The 15788-nt window shown below is 42.2% G+C and overlaps 1 protein-coding gene across 5 annotated transcripts in view; it reads right to left on the reverse strand.

Moving 5' to 3' along the window:
• The window catches only part of TTF2 (transcription termination factor 2), a 37412-nt gene extending 23529 nt beyond the window's left edge, over nt 1-13883 (reverse strand). The window contains exons 1-10 of one of the 5 annotated variants that reach the window (XM_038422319.2): nt 13657-13883; nt 13210-13321; nt 12015-12101; nt 9769-9835; nt 8137-9171; nt 6773-6902; nt 5759-5959; nt 3989-4146; nt 1498-1579; nt 1054-1170 (exon numbers count right to left, since the gene is read on the reverse strand). In XM_038422319.2, coding sequence (XP_038278247.1) covers nt 1054-1170; nt 1498-1579; nt 3989-4146; nt 5759-5959; nt 6773-6902; nt 8137-9171; nt 9769-9835; nt 12015-12101; nt 13210-13321; nt 13657-13684 — 2017 coding nt within the window. In that variant the 5' untranslated portion in view covers nt 13685-13883. Of the gene's footprint in view, nt 1-1053; nt 1171-1497; nt 1580-3988; nt 4147-5758; nt 5960-6772; nt 6903-8136; nt 9172-9768; nt 9836-12014; nt 12102-13209; nt 13322-13509 lie in introns of all 5 variants that reach the window. The other 4 variants (XM_038422293.2, XM_038422301.2, XM_038422310.2 and 1 more) reach the window with 4 other exon arrangements.
• Nucleotides 13884-15788: the final 1905 nt, after the last annotated feature.

Genomic DNA, 15788 nt, shown 5'->3' on the forward strand with positions numbered 1-15788 from the left:
CTCAGGGCAGGGAGTTGGGGTGCAGAAGGGGTTTGGGGTGTGGGCTCCAGCCTGGCACCACTTTCCTGGAGCAGCTCCGGGGCGGCAGCGGCCCGCACCGAGGCCAGGGCAGGTGGCCTCAGGGGCCACAGGGATGTGGTGCCAGCCGCTTCCCGGAGCAGCGCGGGGCCCACAGAACCACAGGAGTGACAAATCTGTGGGCTGCATCCAAAGCCCTGAGGGGCCAGATCTGGCCCGCGGGCCATAGTTTGCCCGTTGCTGCCATAGGGGATTCTTTCCCTCATCCTCAGAGATGGAATGATGTTTTTAGTTCTCTGTACCACATAGTGCTGGCAGAATCCTCCTTACTGAGATTCAAGGAGGGGCGGGGAATTACACACAAAAACCCTCACAAACGAACAGTCATTTGGATCCCAAGAATATCTCCAAGGGTAAATGGTAATAGATGAGTTCTATAGCAGTGTTTGGATTTCTCATAGACACATCCTTAGCAATCTTGCTATGACTTTGACCAACCAAATAGCATAACATCCAACGAAGATTTATGAAAGACCTGTAGTTCCTACATACTGGGCAGGCGGGCAGACTATGGCCACACACAGTTACTAAACTCCACCCAACTGAGGGGCACATTTAACAGCTTGCAGAAATCCCAGGGGCAAACATAAGGGAAAAATGTAGCCTTCTGATATTCATGTGCAACTCACTGACTTCAGAAGGAGCTGCATACATATCCAAGGGCAAGACTGTATATTACTTGCACATAATGTAGTAGTATGCACCTGCCTTAATCCTGGCTAAATGGAGACAGACTACAAATCCCAACATTCACATCTCTATCCTGATTGAGTGGAGTACTATGATCCCAGCATACGCTTTCTGCAGGCTGCACCTCCAGAGCCAAGTGTAGGGCAGTCACTTTGTATCACACTGTGGGTCAGACTTGGACCATCCAAGTACCACAATGCATGTTGCCCACACAGAGTGCACATCTTTTAGAGAGCCCAGACACTTGAAGTACCAGCATTGTTTTGCAGTATAATTGTTCTATACCGTGTTTCGACAGCCACATTTCTAATTTCTTCTCCTTTCCTTTCCCCTTCTCTAGCCTTTTCTGGGCCAGAATGAGTGCAATCATTGTTAGAGTCTTCCCCAGGCCCATATCATCTGCTGAAAGAAAAAGAAGAAGGAAAGTCACGATTACGTCATGGAATGAGTCTGCATAGCTCAAATCTATGCTGAAGTATCTCAAACTCACAAGTAACATAGTATGATATTTGTTGATCTTGAAGAACTTACTACTGTAAGCTATGATTTGCTATGGGCTGCTGACCCATATCTGGATGGGAGCCAAGGAAACCAGGATTCTCAAAGAAATGGATCCTGACTAAAATACGCTTTCACCACTGCCACCATGGTGGAGAATTAATTACAAGGCATATATTTGCCAGAAAAATACACCCCCAAATAGATACACTGCATTATTATGTTACTTACCCAGAACTCCTCCACAGGGTCTCTGACTCTCCCTCCAGAGTAGCCATGCAAGTGCTTGCTTCTGATGCAGCAACAATGGGATCTGAAAAGATTAAGTACAGAATGTAAAGTGTAATTGCCGTTCAGAGACATTGCTCTCCGACATTTCTGTCCTCAATGCCAAGTTGATCAATTAATCAAGTTCTGTTTTAGTGCAACTGCACACTCAGCACTTGTCTGTCAGCTTTCTTTCCAAACCAATACAAACATCTCAGAGTGGTACTAGTTACTCTGAGATCAGACTTTTTGCAATAGCAAGACACTATAAATGTTATAAGACAGACTAACTTGTGCTAGTACTTCACACACAAGCTGGAAGAAATGTTTAAAGGTAAAATATTTGTAAAGAAATATGAAAGATCTTTTATGAGCATGTCATTTTAAAAGCTTTATCTTACTATGAAAGAGATCACCGTCTGAGAAACAGATCTATCCAGTGTAGGAAAGTTTAAAAAATAATAATTGAGTTTTTATCCTTGGGAATCATGTCTAGCAAATAATGCAACTTCTGACCCTGTATGTTATATTATTGTATAACCAAACTAATTTATCATATGACCTGTAGTGGAAATCTGAGATGTTATTGAGAGTAAAGGAATTTTTTCATGACTAACTACATTTAGCAACCATCAACTCCTAATAATGCTGGAGGAGGTCAAGTTTGACCATTTATTCATTCTCTTAGTATTCCTCTACTATCTACTGTATAGGACTGATTTCTGTACTTGAGTAAGGCAAAAGCTATTTTTAATAATGAAATAGTCCATCTGATTGTGGCAGAGAGTTGGCAATGGCATAGCTATCAGCATTTTTATAGAGTAGCTGTCACTGTAGTTCTTCATGTCATTAAAGAATGACAATTAAATCTGCCCAGCAGGGACAGATTTTCTTTTGGTTCCCCATACTCGGTTCGCGCAATACTGTGTCAAAAAGGGCTAATGTGATCTTTGGCTATATAAACATGGGAGTAGTGAGTAGGAGGGTGATTTTATCTCTGTATACATTATTGGTGTCGCTGATACTGGAATACTGCACACAGGTCTGATATCCACATTTTAAAAGAGGATGTTGAAAAATTAGCTTATCAAAAAGATTGAGATAGATTACAGCATATAAGTACCTTCACAGAGAAAAAATGCCAGATATTAAAGGGCTCTCTATTCTAGAAGAGAAAGGTGTAACAAGAACAAACGGCTTGAAGCTGAAGCCAGACAAATTCAAATTAGAAATAAGGCACAAGTTTTTAAAATAGTGAGGGTGACTAGCCACTGGAACAAATTACCAAGGGAAGTGGTGGGTTTCCCATTTCTTGGAGTCTTCAAAGGCTGGATGCCTTTCTGAAAGATGTGCTTTAGCCAAGTTATGCTTTGGGCTCAATACAGAGGTAACTGGGTGAAATTTAATGGCCTGAGACATACTGGAGGTCCTATTAGATGATCTAATGATCTTTTCAATCTTTAAACTCTATGAAACTATGAATTGCTAAAAGGCTTTGCAGCACATAGCTGCAAAATCTGGGAGCTAACTGTACTTACCCCCCTTCACTGTTATTCAACAGGGAGTGCTCTAATCTACAACACAGCTTGGGCTAAATTCTATGGTAGGTTAGAGTACATACAAAAAGAATAAGAAGTGGACAGCTGTGTCTGAGACCAGCACAGAGGATCACAATTAAGATGATGATCAGAGGAAGAATGAGTAGTAGAAGAACTGTGAAGAGAAATGCACTGTACTACTCATGCCACATACAGACAGAGAACTTCAGTCTCTAAGCCTGTCCACCTAACATCTTTCACTAGTGCCAAACTCACTATTCAAACCATCTCAAGTTATTTTCCTGTGGGGGAAAAAACCATATGTGATTACGTATTAAGAACTGTATCATAATGCATACACACAATTATGTATTATGGTTGTGCAGGCAACCTTAATCTGGCATTTCCTAACTGTCAAGTAAGTGACTTTACATCCTAAATAACATTCTTTCAGCATAGTTTTTGTATGTCATAGTTAGACTAAAGCTGCATCCAGAGAACCCAATCAGGATCAGAGCCCCATTGTACTAGGTGCTCTGTAAATATATACATAGACATAGCCTCTATCCCAAAGACTTTACAATCTTAGAGAAGAAGAAAAGTGATAAGGTTCCAATGTAGCTGACAGAATGCTAAAAGTCTTCTGGTAAAACTGAAGATTCATACGTCACTCACGGTACTGCAGTTTGCTCCTCCTACAAAAAATGATAGAAGTGAAGGACAAACCTCCGCTTTTTATTGATGCACCTCTTGGCTTAAGTGGAACAGAATACATAAGGCAGTACATTTGTCTAGGAATAGGTAATACGTTGGAATTGCCCATTTTATAGCATAATCCCTGACATTATGTTTCATAATGGAGATTACATGAAACTGTGAATCAAATTGAGTACTGCTTTCTCTTGCTACTGGCTCACCTTCAACCCAGATGGGTCCTCAGCCAGTGTCTCCTCTGAGGGGCAGGATTCTAGAGATCTGTGAAGATGGTTAATGGCATCACTTGTGGCACTGTGCACTGCCCTGAGTCGATCTTCAGTCATTCTGCCTCCATACAGTCCCTGCACACTGGCGTTTGCTAGGAAAAGGCAGCATAGTGAATGAGCATTGTTTATAGCACTAATTCCCACTAACAAGCTCAGAGGCTAAAAGGCTACAGGCTCCCAGAAAACACCATAGTGCACCTCCCTAGTAACAAACATGGATCAGCGTGAATAAAAATTGATTGTTTTATTTTTTTTAATTAACAAATAAAATTTTTTTTAATTTAAGTTAAATAGAGGTTTATTTTTAAAAAATTTAAATGTGAAATTGACAACATAGGTTAAAGCTTAAATCTATTAAAATCATGTAAAAATAAAATACAAAAAACATTAAGCAGTACATGTCTGCTGCCAAGTTTTAAAGAAAAAAAATCAAACCATTGAACTAGTGGAAGTTACTGGCTAAGCACTGGAGCCAAAGTTTGTTGAAGTGCTAAACCAGCTTTTGTCAGCAGGTGCACAGAGAATATTTTCTTCATTTCAGTTTATTCAACTAGTTCTTCAAACCTTAAGAAGCCAACTGGGCATTGAAAAAACAGAAACATTTGTTTTCCATTCTTCCAATCCATGAATAAAAACTAGGTGTTAGAGGATGAGATCTATTAGCTTTAAAATCTGGAAGGACACGGTGACCAGAAACAAATCAGTTCAATTTACTAACTACAGATAATACTTCCTTTGTTTAATAAATCAGTTTTAAATGTAAAACATGCTTTAATAAACTTTTTGATTAACTTTTTTTTCTTATGTATCCACATTTTAGTTTTATTTAATAAAAAAATTAAATGATGCTTTTGTGTATTTTTGACTGAATTTGAATTTCCATCCAAACAGAGCTTACCATAAATCACAAGTAAAATTAATCATAATCTAGTAAATAAGAAATTCTTAATTTTTACATTTTTATTAAAAATGATGAATTATACATCTGAATAAATGTAAATTAAGATATATAAATGCTTAAATAAATGTGTATAGATATAGAGAGAAAAAAAGGACAAAGTGTAGTGTAAAAGCTATATTTAGTTGCAAATAAACATGTTTTAATGGTTACCAACCAATAAGAATCCTTTCTTTAGAAAAACTAAAAAGTACAATGCAAAACAAAATTAAAACTGATTATTTAAATCAAGATTTCTGGCTTGCTGATTTAAATAACCTTGATTTAAATCAATTCACCCTGCAAGAAATTAGTATCTGATCACACTACCTAATCCCCATGGGCAACATAGATCTAACTTTTTTCATACATCTTATAGGTCACCAAACCCACCCACCTACGGAGTTCTCCACTTGGTTCAGCATGGAGAATAGCATACTGGAATCTACACTCTGCTTAATGAAGGACCATGTCAGCAGCTTGCCAGAAACCAACCTAACAAAATAAAGCAAAGTTTCTGACTCCCCAATGTACCCAGATATTCCTTCTATCAGGATTTAGTCCTCAAGATACCTTATTGTACTTTTCTCTACACTAAGATTCTATGGAAGAAAGCAACTAAAAATTTACTGGAGTAAGTAGCTCTTCCTCATCCACAGAGTTTAGGATTCCCTCCAAACTGCTGCTTGATTATGGTACCTAATCTGAAAAAAGCCAACTGATAGCTAGCAAGTAGGCCTAGTTTCTTGCTGCCCACTCAACCTTACCTCCATAGACACTACTGTAGTATTGACTGGGTCCCAGAGAGGGAGCTGAGCTGCAGCCATGCAATCCTAGAGAGGTTTTAGCAAGAGGATCCTGGAATGGCTGTGGGTTTTTCAGATGCACAGTCTTGGATGGTTCAGTGATCGTCCTGCTGAATGGGTTGCACAGAGATTCTTCCTGATTGTCACTACTCACACTGTTCCCTGTTTGAGAAGGGAAACATGCAAGGTTAATCGCTTGGCAATGGACTTCGTAGTCTCTCAGCTTTAGGTCAACATTTCAAGTGTGGCACAGTGGGAAGGGACCAAAAGGTTTCACTTAACAAGGACCATTCAGTGGTGTATTTGAGACATGAGAGTCTCAGTTCTGTTCCCAGAGGATCTGTCCATGTTACAAGGGGTTATCTTTCTTGACACTCTCAGCATGTACAAGTGCCCAGGAACAAATGGCCCAGTGAATCTGAGAGGGTCCATCTCATCCACAGGTGATTAATACAGTTAATTAGGTTAGTGAATTAGCATAAAGGATTGTGAGGAAACTCCAAAAGTATCCGCTCAACCACATCTGGCCACAAAATGGCAGATGAAGTTTAGTACATTGTACACCTGAGGCAAAATAATTGAAATACCTTGTACAAAAAGTAAGGTTCTCAACAGAGAGAAAAAGTTAACTCTTAGGATACTGGTCAGTTAGACAGAGGCAACATACATGACTTGCCTTAAGTCATACAGTCAAGTTACTGGTAGAGCTGGAAAGGAATCCAGAAGTTCTGGAGTCCAGTCATGTGCTCAAGTCACTAGAGAAAACCACCTCTCTATTTAAAAAAAAAAAATTTTAAAGAAAAAAATCAACTAATACATTCATTCATTTTCAGGTATTTCAATTAATATGCTGTGTCCAGCTTCCTAGCATTTCCATGGCTCTATATATGCAACACACCATGTATGAACTTATACTTTATATACACACTTGTAGTCGGACACACCACTTGGCAAAATTCTGACCAATCCTCTTACCCGCCGCCTCTGCACTTTCTGCTGTTGAGAGGCTGAGAGCACTAAGCGCAGCTTCCAAATCCTGCACTTGCTTTAATAATCTTTTGCCTTTATCCGGTAGGGCCTGAACATTCACTGTCGCCAAAGTGCTCTGAAAAACAAACCCAAAATCAACGTCTTATCTACTCAGTACTGATATCCACCCCCAACTACTTCCAACCAGTCTCCTCTACGCAGGACAGTCAAAAGGTCAGAAGTAAAAAGGGTAAGACTTGCATTCTAGGAAGTCAGATATTTTAACCTAATTCTGCAATCTCCAAAATATTTGTAAGCGTAACGTAGTTCATATAAGGATTATATCAATCTCTGGAGCGTCTTTAACCAGAAAATAAGTTAACTATTATTACATTTTAGGGGAGGGGAATTAGGAACCACTGATTCCCTAAGATTATGAGAAGGGGCACACAACCAGCATAGCCTAAAGATTTCAACAGCTCTCCAAGGCACTGAGTCTAGATTGCTTTCTTTATTCATTATTTTTACTCCTTTCTACACCATGTTATCCAACAGAAGCAATAGTTCTAGTAGCGAGATCTAAATTCTATTTTGACTTATGCGGGATCAACAGAATTTGTAGGTTTTCAGATCTTTATTATTAGTAATTATGAACAAAAGCGAAAGAACACATCTTGTTTTCTCCATCCCAGAGTAAGCGTGCAAAGCTGGAATCATAAATATTCTCCATGATGTCTTTTTAAAGAGAGTCATTTTTCCAAAGTATTACCACACTTTTAAAAAGTGAACATGGCTGCAGTCTCCTTCATTTGATGCAATTTTGGGTGCTTTCCAAAGTAGGCAGACAGATGCGTACTAGCTCTTCTCAAGCAAAGTTGCAAATAGCACTCCGGCTAGTCTCCCAAGTACAATCCTGCCTGACCCCAGGTACGGATTTGCGGGACTAGCCCTAGCTGTCGCCCATCCCACTGCAGCCACACGACTGTTTGTAGTACTCTAGGTCGAGCAAAGATAGCACATGTCTACTCACTCTGGAAAGTGCTCCCTCAGCTCCTATGTAGACACAGCCTAAGGTGCAGCCCATATGTTCCTACTATGTTGCTGACATGGCCCTCAGAGAAGAAAATACTAAGTACCCCCAAGCTAGAGGATATGAAGTTCTCTCACACAGTGTTTTAAGTGTATATAGATCCAACTGATTTGTGTCTAGCCTGAGTTTTCAGAAGCCTGAAGTGATCACCTTTCTCTATGTACTCCAGAGAATACTGCCTTACGTATACTGCTCGGTAGGAGTTATTGGTTCTGACTGAGCAAACAGCTGCCTCGAGACTGGGAAGAGCAAAAGTGAAGTGTATAATAGAAACAACAACCTTCTTCTGTTTCAGCTGTACTGTAAGATGGTTCTGAAGGGCTTTGGTGTCCAGGGTTTCTTCCTTTTGCAAAGATGTTGCAACTCCTGAAGAAGAAGAGAAAATCCTTTGCTCACTCTTCCCAGATGTTCTCTCACGAACCTCCCCTTGTTGCAAATCCAATACTGACCCATCAGGTTGGTCTTTGCCCGACTTGGAAGAAACACACAAAACTTCACCTTCATCACTGTTAGTATTTTGATTCACATATTTTCGCTCCGCTGGCTCTATTCCTGCCTTTGATGGTGCTGGCTGTGCCACTGGGCCTCCTTCAGAGGGCACTTGGAGCAATGCTGATGGTATTGACAAGCCTGTAGCCTCCTGGGAAATCACATACTCTCTGGGTGTCACATTCTTCTCTCTAGCCATCCCACCAGCATCTACCTTCACTTCTATTCCTTTGCCCCTGTCACTTTTTGAGTCTCCCTTTCTGAGCTGCTCCTCTCTCGGTGGCTCAGTGCTTGCTTTTTGGCAGTCAAGGCTTGGGGATGAAGGCTTTAGTTTCCTTTCTCTGTGCAAGGCATCTTTCACTGGATTCACACATGCCTCCTCCTCTATGTGCTCAGAGGATTTCTCAGACTCTCCACTGGTGCTGTATTTTTGTTTATCCCCAAAAAGGTTTCTCTCTTTCTGAGTCTCAGACTGACTTGATTTAGCTCTGGTCCCAGCTCCCTCCCAGAGTTCTGTGTCACTCCTCTTCTCCCCAGACTGTTTTTTCTTAATCTTCATTCCCACTGGAGGCTCTCTTCCCATCTGGGATTCAGATGTCAGTTTCTCCTCCTTCTTTTTATCTAATGCCTGCTCTCTCTTTTCCTTCTGTTTCCCTCTTTCAATGGTATTTTTTTCCCTGTTGCCTTCATTAAGTAGCTTCCAGGAGGACAGTTCACAATTCTTGTCTAGAACTTTGAATGGATTTCGCTGACCATTGGGATTAAGAAATAGCTCTGATGCATACTGGGATTCTGCATCTACTGGCGGTTTGATGGCTTTGGAATCCTGCAAAATATTCAAATAAAGTTATTCTTTAGAACATGAATTAGGAAAGAATATTACCCCATCCACATCCTCAACCATGCCATAACCCACTCAAGAAAGATCAGATTCTGGGAATATCACCCTTCCCATAACTCCAGCTAGGCTGCGTCAGAGCCGCCATCCTTCTGTTCAAATACTAGTAAGTGCCTGGCTGTAGAAGGCACTAATGAGAAGCATAAAGCTGACTTCTTGCACCCACTGCCCCACCTCAGGGACTAAGCAGGATGTCTCATCAACGATGCAGGCTCTGGGAATGGGGATAGGAGAAAAAAGAGAAGAGACCATAGCTGGATACTGAACCCAAGTTGCCCACAACGCAGAGTACTCCTTGTACTTTGGTCTGAGGCAGTTAGTTTTATCTAAGCCTGTAAAGAGAGGCCCCCGCATGAAATATCTCATTTTAAGAGCAGCGGCTTGTCACCTGAAATCCAGATGGAGCACTGCATGCTGGAACCCATAGTCTGTCGCAGGTTGAACTACAGGTTACATAGTGAACAAATGTAAACAATTGCATGCTGTGAGCAGCAGAGAGCTTAAATATAAATGACACACATGTACCTGCCATGGGATGCTCCCACACCACCTCTTCCCTTCCATCTTACTTTTAAGGCATCGATAGTATAGCCTAGTGGACAATAAAAGAAACCATGAGCTGCAAAAGCAAGTTTAACACATATAGCAGTATGTTCCATCACAGAGGATCTTTAAATATTTAATTTGCACAAGCAGTGTCCCAGACAGAGTTTCTGGATCTGCACTTTACAGGGATTTGTCTGCATTTAGTATATCACTCAAGACCTTTGGAAAAACGAACGAGATCAAATTTAGTAACTGCCCAATGCATAGCTTTCTATAATATTAAAATCCTCTGGATACCTTCATTTCCTCGGCTTATAGTTCCTCTCTTGCCTTGAAACAAAAACTGAAGGTGTGGTGACACAGAACATTCAACATGATTCAGTCACTGATTATGATCAAAGTCTTGGAAACCCCTCATGGTTTACCAAAGCCCAAATTTATTTGCCTTTTAAGAGATGGGCTGTGCAATGCGTTTCTTTGAAGCCGGGGGCAGGGGGAAAGGAAGGCGTTTGGCTATGGAATAAGAGGGAGGTTTCTTTTTTAAATTGGTAGCTGACAAACAGAGCTCTGTGAGATGCTTTTACTGGATTGCAGCTGTTTTCTATTTAATCATTGTGAATTTTAATTGAACACATGTTGAGAGCTTATGTGGGATATAAATATAAATAAATAATTGTACCAAATTGTACCAAAGAAAAACCTTTTATGATAACATTGTTACTAGTAAATAATTGGATCACTGAATAGAATAAGTTGGTCCTTAACATGAAAGGAGCCAAAATTTTGAAAGTTATTGAATAAATGAATCAAAGATGGAAGAACAATGATAAGAAAGCCTTATTTAAGTTTTTCAAGTAAGGCATTGGGAGTCAGAAAATGGGGTTCCATTCCACCACCTACTCGCTTAACTTCTTAAACTCAAGTTTCCTAGCCGTAAAAAGGGGTAATACCCATCTCATAGGAGACTGTGCACAAGCAGTTAACAAAAATATGTTAAATCAATGTCAAAACTACAAGTAGCATTAACTTGCATATAGTTTGTATCTATACATTCACATATAGATACATCTATCACCTATATGACAGAAATGCCCATGTGACAAATTGGGGCAGCATCTGATTAATAATCACACATCTGTGTGATTTATCACATAACTAACACCTGCCCAATAATCCAACGCCCCAGGATTTATTTTAACATTTCCAACTGCTGAGCAGCTTCAGTTGATGCTAAAAAACAAAAACAAACAAACATCATTAACCTGCCAAACAAATGTTTCCTCCCCACCCCTACTGTAGAATTTCCCTCAAAAACCATACCTGTCCGAGGCCTACGATGATCTTGGGCCAGTGACAACTTTAGTGTCCAATATCCAATGACCGAGCAGGACTAGAAATGGGATATTGACATCACTGAAGAGGAGATCTGAGCCTTTCTAGTGGGACCTGGCTCTCATTTTTAGTCCTAGGCTGGCCAGAGCTAGACTAAATTATGACATTTTTATGTACAGGCTTCTATTTTACACCATTTTTAAAGAGGTTTTACATTAGTATTAATTCTCTCTCTGTCTGAGCCCAGCCCCTTTGACTCATGTTGACCAAGACACAGCTTCACAGGCACAAGGATACAAAAAATAGTACTATGATTTTTTTTAAATCTCTGTAATGTTCCTAAAATAGATTTTCCTGTAATATGTGTGTCATACAGAGACTACATGACAACACTCTATAAAAGTTATACCAGCACTCATTTCTGATGATCTGGATAACTCAGAAATGGCTTTACCACGCATGATTAATGTGATCATCACAAACTCATGCCAATAAAATTCTTATATCACATCACTGTGTACTATCTATACAAACTATGTCTAGCCAGTAGAAACTGAATTTTGTTGAGAGCTGCTTTTTGTAGGCCTTGCAGTGTCCTGCACATACAATCCATCCAATGATATATACAATTTAACGTTGTAAGAGTCATACTGTTTTAAAATGATTCCAATTTCAGTACAACAAAGACATCCCACCTCAATCCAGTTATTTACATTCTATGCTCTTAGGAACTGGAACCTGCCATATTTGAAAAATAATATGCAAACCTGCAGAAAGGTATACACCAAGCAGGACAGTGATCAGGCTGTGCTGCCACAAGAAAGAAGAGTTATCCTAACTTTTCAAATTAATGGGAATTACATGCTGTACATGTTCTCTTTGGACAAACCTACTTGTATTCTTCTCTGTCCTGTTGCTGAATCAGAACTTGCAGCTCCACCATGTACTTCTCATGGATCAAGCAGTAAGAAGCAGGAAGTCTGAAGGTGGGGGGAAAAGATTTGAACTGCCTGAGTAAGAGCAATAGCAGAAACAAATGCTTAAGGCAAAATCCTTAGAGGAAGATCTCAAAGACCTTTGTTCAGAGAAATGTAGGAGGTCGGGTTCACAGAACTAATAGCTCATTGTTGGGGCTCCCCAAACAGTCCCCAATTCACTTAAAATTAATAAAAGAGCTAATACCTTCTCTCTGTTTCCAGTACTTAAGACACAAAATGCCATTTATGTTATTTAAACAAAAACACTGGTTTTCTTGCACCCATTATTAACCCAGGTCTTCTGCATTATTTTGGTATAATTTATAAAGGGGTAGTCAAGATGGGAGACAATTGAATCTCTGGTTTCTATACAGAAAGATTAAGAGGTAAGATATTGATATTACTAGCTAATCTGTGGGTGAACTGCAGGATGGTCTATGGCTACGTCTACAAACCACAGTATTTTGTAGCCCATGATGAGTGTATATGATGCATATGGGCATCCGAGTTGAAGGTGTGCAGGCTAGTTGGAGATACAGGCTGACATTTTACATCCTGACACAACTCCTTTACCATGACTACAAAAAAGTTGATAAATGTTAATCAGTTGGTGCAATCAATCTGCTGCCTATCATGATGACTAGTATTATCTCATTGTTCCCCCACTAGTATTATCTCGTTTCCCCCCCCACACTTATCTGTATCTCTTATCTTAGTGTTAGACTGTGAGTTTTTTGGGTCAGAGACCATCTTTTTGATCTGTGTTTGTACCACAGCTAGTGCAATGGGGTCCTGGCCTATGACTAGAACGCCAAGAAACTATGATAATAAAAACAATAAATAATAGGATACTCTACAGACTCTCTCTGGGGATTAGGATGTTTCTGCCTTCCCATAAATCCATTCCACACTCAGATTATATGTTTAAACTGCAATGCCCCTCAGAACACATATACAGCAGTTGCCTTTGCTTAGTAATGAATATTGATATAATGTAATCTGAGAGCGGATCCAACACCGCATCCCAGGCTGTGCCGTGACAGCTCAGCATCACCCCAGAGGATAGGGGGATGCGTGTGCAGAACAGGAACCTCCTCATCCCTAAACCTACTGTGCAGGGAGGGTGAATCCGCAGGGCGCCTGGTCCTGGACCCCGCACACGTAGAAGCTTTTCCCTTTGTTTGGCCCATCGCGGACGCCTGTTTTCAGGAAACAGAGAGACCCTGGTGGGGGTTGGGGAGGGGGGGGGGAGAGAAAAGCAGCCTTGTAAGACTCAGCCTCCCAGCATCCGCTCCACTCTGAGACCCGGGGCTAGGGCGCTCCTCCAGCCCCGGGGACACCCCCAGGAGACTCCCCCACGCCCAGCGTGGGGACCCAGCGCCAGGGACACCGCCCCTCCCCAAACACACACCCTGAGTGGGGAGCCGCCAGAGACACCCCCGCTCTGGGGGGGAGGGGGGAAGAAAGAAAGTCCGGGCCCAGGGAGGCCGCCTCAGAAAAGCCCGGCCCGGGGGACCCCGCAGCCCCCCAGGCATGTCACGGCGGCTCCGCCCCTCACCGTGCCCCGCGCACCGCACCGCGTCCATCCCCAGGCTACCAAAGCCCCCGCGCGGCCCCGGCCCTGGCAGAGTCTCCGGAAAACGCGTCCCATCGGCCCCGCCCCCGCTCTGGGAGTCAGCCAATCCGACATATTGATCCTGCCCCGTCGCTGACACAGTGGCCAATAGGAGCGAGGCGGGAGGATGGCCAGCCAATCGCAGCGGGGCACCGCCCTCTCTTTCTCTCTCTCTCTCTCTCTCTCTCTCTGCGCGGGCACGCAGCTTTCGAATGGTGGGGAGGAGGCGGGCAAAGCTAAGGGGGCAGGTCATTGGTGGGAAGCCAACCAATGAGAGCTGGCGAGAAGTCCTCCTTGTCCTCCCCCGCTTACACACCCCGTGGGGCGCCCCGGCCGACCCCGGGGCCGGGTCGCGTGCGTGTTTCCCTCTGAAGAAACCTGCTCCCCGCCCCCCCCCCCGAGTCCCCAGCGCGTGGGGCCCCCTCCGCACACAGCTGGAGCTCAAGGTGCTCACGCCGGCCTTGTCCAGTGCTCCTTGCCTGCCTGCCTGCCCCATTTCTGATCTGCCCCGGGGAAGGGCTGGATATTTGGCCCAGGGCACCGGGCAACTCCCCCCGACTCTCGCTAGAAATGGCACCGAACTGTACGGCTGGACGGGACCTCAATAGGTCATGTCGTCCATCCATCCCCTTGCGCAGAGGCAGGACGAGGGTGACCAGATAGCAAGGGTGAAAAATCGGGACGGGGTGGTGGGCAATAGGCACCTCCTATATAAGACAAAGCCCCAAACATTGGGACTGTCCCTATAAAATCAGGACATCGGGTCATACTAGCCAGGACTAAGTAAACCTAGACCATCCCACATGTGTTTGTCTTAAAACCCTCCAGTGACAGGGACTCCACAACCTCCCTTGGAAGCCTGTTCCAGAGCTTAACCATCCTTACACTTAGAAAGTTTTTCCTAATATCTAACCTAAATTTCCCTAGCTGCAGATTAAGCCCAATACTTCTTTTCCTACTGTCAGTGGAGATGGAGAACAGTCAATCATTGTCCTCTTTGTAACAGCCTGTAACATATTTGAAGACTGGTTTCAGAGTAGCAGCCGTGTTAGTCTGTATTCGCAAAAAGAAAAGGAGTACTTGTGGCACCTTAGAGACTAACAAACTGATATTTAATGCATCCGATGAAGTGAGCTGTAGCTCACGAAAGCTTATGCTCTAATAAATTTGTGAGTCTCTAAGGTGCCACAAGTACTCCTTTTATATTTGAATACTGTTATCAGGTCCCCCTCAGTCTTCTTTTCTCAAGACTAAACATGCCCAGTTTTTTTTAACCTTTTCTCATAGATCAGGTTTTCTAAACCTTTTGTTGCTCTCCTCTGGACTTTCTCCAATTTGTCCAAATCTTTCCTAAAGTGTAGCACCTAGAACTGGACACAGTACTACAGCTGAGACCTCACCATTGTCAAGTAGATCAGGACAATTACCTCCCATGGCTTACATGCAACACTCCTGTTAATATACTCCAGAATGATATTAGTCTTTTTTGCAACTGCATCACATTGTTGGTGCATATTCAGTTTGTGATCTATTGTATCCCCCAGATCCTTTTCAGCAATACAACTATCTAACCAGTTATTCCCATTTTGTAGTTGTTTATTTGATTTTTCCTTCCTGAGTAAAATACTTTGTACTTCTCTTTATTGAATTTCATCTTGTTGAATTCAGACCAATTCTCCAATTTGTGAAAATCATTTTGAGTTCTAATCCTATCCTCCAAAGTACTTGCACCCTTGCAGCTTGGTGTCATCTGTAAATTTTGTAAGCATGCTCTCCACTCCATTATTGAAGTCAATGAAAATATTGAATAGTACTGGTCCCAGGATTGATCCCTGTGGGACCCTACTAAATATGCACTCCCAGTTTGACAGTGAACCGTTCATTGATAGCTACTCTTTGAGTACAGTCTTTCAACCAGTTTTTCACTGACCTTAAGAACATAAGAAAGGCCATACTGGGTCAGACCAAAGGTCCACCTAGCCTAGTATCCTATCTTCCGCCAGGTTTCAGAGTAGCAGCCGTGTTAGTCTGTATTCGCAAAAAGAAAAGGAGTACTTGTGGCACCTTAGAGACTA

The sequence above is a fragment of the Dermochelys coriacea genome, chromosome 1, assembly GCF_009764565.3.
Source record: "Dermochelys coriacea isolate rDerCor1 chromosome 1, rDerCor1.pri.v4, whole genome shotgun sequence".
Lineage (NCBI taxonomy): Eukaryota > Metazoa > Chordata > Testudines > Dermochelyidae > Dermochelys > Dermochelys coriacea.